The sequence below is a fragment of the Mya arenaria genome, chromosome 2, assembly GCF_026914265.1.
Source record: "Mya arenaria isolate MELC-2E11 chromosome 2, ASM2691426v1".
Classification (NCBI taxonomy): domain Eukaryota; kingdom Metazoa; phylum Mollusca; class Bivalvia; order Myida; family Myidae; genus Mya; species Mya arenaria.
The window spans coordinates 20,911,088-20,913,733 of record NC_069123.1 but is presented as its reverse complement, the minus strand read 5'-3'; the positions used below and the strand labels follow the sequence as shown (position 1 = coordinate 20,913,733).

General features: G+C 34.7%; 1 protein-coding gene across 1 annotated transcript; it reads right to left on the bottom strand.

Moving 5' to 3' along the window:
- Positions 1-379: 379 nt before the first annotated feature.
- On the bottom strand, positions 380-2,294 carry LOC128213687 (S-adenosylmethionine synthase-like; the record flags this gene model as incomplete). Its single annotated transcript, XM_052919693.1, has 3 exons — positions 380-1,060; positions 1,574-1,707; positions 2,100-2,294. Coding segments are annotated over 3 exons (432 nt in total), but the record flags the coding sequence as incomplete, so codon positions are not given.
- Between the last annotated feature and the right edge of the window lie 352 nt (positions 2,295-2,646).

Sequence of the window (2,646 nt, the reverse complement as noted above, 5' to 3'; positions counted from 1 at the left end):
GAGATTGACACTTTGCAGCACTATACAGCTGGATTAATTCATTTTAAGTCCAAGATAACTAACATATATAAACTTGAACAATGAACTCCAGAACATTAACCAGTCAAAAATGGGTACATATAAATCATATTGGGACACCTCAGTTGAGGTAAAAGTGCAATATTTGATGTACAATTCTTACATAGATTCAAAAAGTTGTCCAGTACGTGACGATAAATTACACTGTCAGGGCCAGATTGCCCAGTATTTGAACTATTGTCAATCCATTTTTTTTTACAAATCTTGACAAGATGGCCCAGTATTTGAACTATTATCAATTTAGTTTGATTACAAATCTTGACAAGATGGCCCAGTATCGGGCTGGAGAGAGACAGACAAACTGACAAGGCTGCAACAAAGTTTCATAATCGGGGTTTTCTCTCAATATCCAAATAAAAGCTGGCATTTAACATGCACCTTTTATCCAATGAATCACAAACACACAGATAATACAGGTGGATATGTAAAACAACATATAATAATAATAATAATAATAAAATGATACAGTTACCCCACATAATGCATCAACCAACATTTCATACATGATCATAGTTAAAACATGGGCAATTTATCTAAATGTGTAAGAATATGTGTAAGTCGTAATTCAAATGAAATATAGTGACAATTACTAAAAGAAAGTTTCTGCAATACATAGTGCACAATTTCAACTACTATTAAAATATAAATAATGACAATAAAATACATATCATCATCAACAAAAACAAATGCCAAGAATAATTGAAACAAGTCAAGACCACAAAATGGATGCCCCAGATCTCACGATTGACCATGAACCTATACTGTTCTCATGTTGACATCAGAATCTGGCTAGAACCTTCGTAGTTTTTCAGACAGAGCACCAAATACAGTAAGTTAACAATAAAACAGATCACAACAATGTTTGTTTGCACTGCAGAACTAAAGCTTGAGAGGTTTTGCCTGTTCCCAAGTGAACTCGGGGCGACCGAAATGTCCATAACAGGCAGTCTTCTGGTAGATAGGATTTTTCAAGTTCAGCTCCCTGAAGTCGAGAAATACAATTCAATTTTTGCTTTTGGCTCAAGGTTAACCCATAACATTTTATCACCTGAAAGCTTATTTAATCACCTAAATCACTTCAATGAACAGCGAGATAACCCAATTAAACAGAAATTATCAAGTGAATGACAGTCAAGAACAAATAGGTTTGAATAAAATTTAAACTCCTAATGTGATCAAACATTTTGATAGTTTGTAATATACTACACATCTCCAGTATGTCAGACTTAACATACAACCTTTAAACCAAGGGTCAAAATTTAAACACACTGAGAAGCTTAATAATTGTGAACTGGTTTTTGGAAAAACTCACATTATTGAGCTTGATACAATTTTGAAAAGCTGAATAATATTAATTGATTCTGGCTTGTTCATCTAAATTCTTAAAAATAGCGATGGTAAAAAGAAGTGGCTTGCTACAATTTTGATAAGCCAAATGGTCATGAAATCAATCCTTATTTTAGTGACATTTGTACATTAAAGCACCAGCACATACTTGACAATTCTGCCAGGTCGCAGGTCAAAGTTGTTTCTGACAATCTGCAGCAGATCCCGCTCTGACTTGGTCGAAGTTCCATAGCTGAGAACTGTGATAGACAGGGGCTGGGCAATACCAATGGCATACGACAACTGAAAACAACAAACAACATTTAATAGATGCACCACTACTAAAATTTATGGGGTATTGGTCATCATTGGATTAACAAAAAGGAAACAATGAACATTTTATATGCAATTTTTTTTAAAGTCAATCTAAAATATTACCGTAGTTAAAGACATGTGAAGTTTATCGAGACGACAACATTGCAATCGAAGATAATTTTGAAGTATGTTATAACCATCAATGTTGAATGAATTGGTACAATTTGAACCGTGTTGCTTTATAGCACCATTTGTTTGTCAGTTGAACTGCAATAGCAATAGCAATAGCTTATAGTAAAGATATTATTATTATTATTATTATTTTATTATAATAAATATAGCTCTTTTAATAGCTAACACAAAGTTTTGGCCCAACCTACCTGTACAAGAACCCGCCTGCAGAGGCCAGCCTTGACAAGGGACTTGGCCACCCAGCGGGCAGCGTAAGCAGCAGACCGGTCAACTTTCGTGTAGTCTTTACCAGAGAATGCTCCACCACCATGTGCCCCCCACCCTCCGTATGTGTCAACGATAATCTTACGGCCAGTCAAACCAGCATCACTCTGAAAATTGAATTACGACTTAAGATTGTTTCTATGTTTCTATGAGCCTCAATAGAATTTTGTCCTCTTGTGTTTCTACGTTGAACCATTCCAAGAAAAAGCCAGCTGGCTGTTGCATTAAATATCTGAAAACCTTTTAATATGAAGTCTAGCTGCTTTTTAATGAACAAGATTTTTTGACTTGCACATTCATGATTTGTCTTGGTGCAATATTCTGCCTTCTAAAGGCTGTTTCCAATTGCAAAAAAATCATCCATTTCCCTTGAAAGAAACATAATATTTTCCTGATTTGTGAACACAGATTCTGTGAAAACAATGTATTTCTTGAAAAACAAACAATATATTGATAAGGCCCGCTCCAATA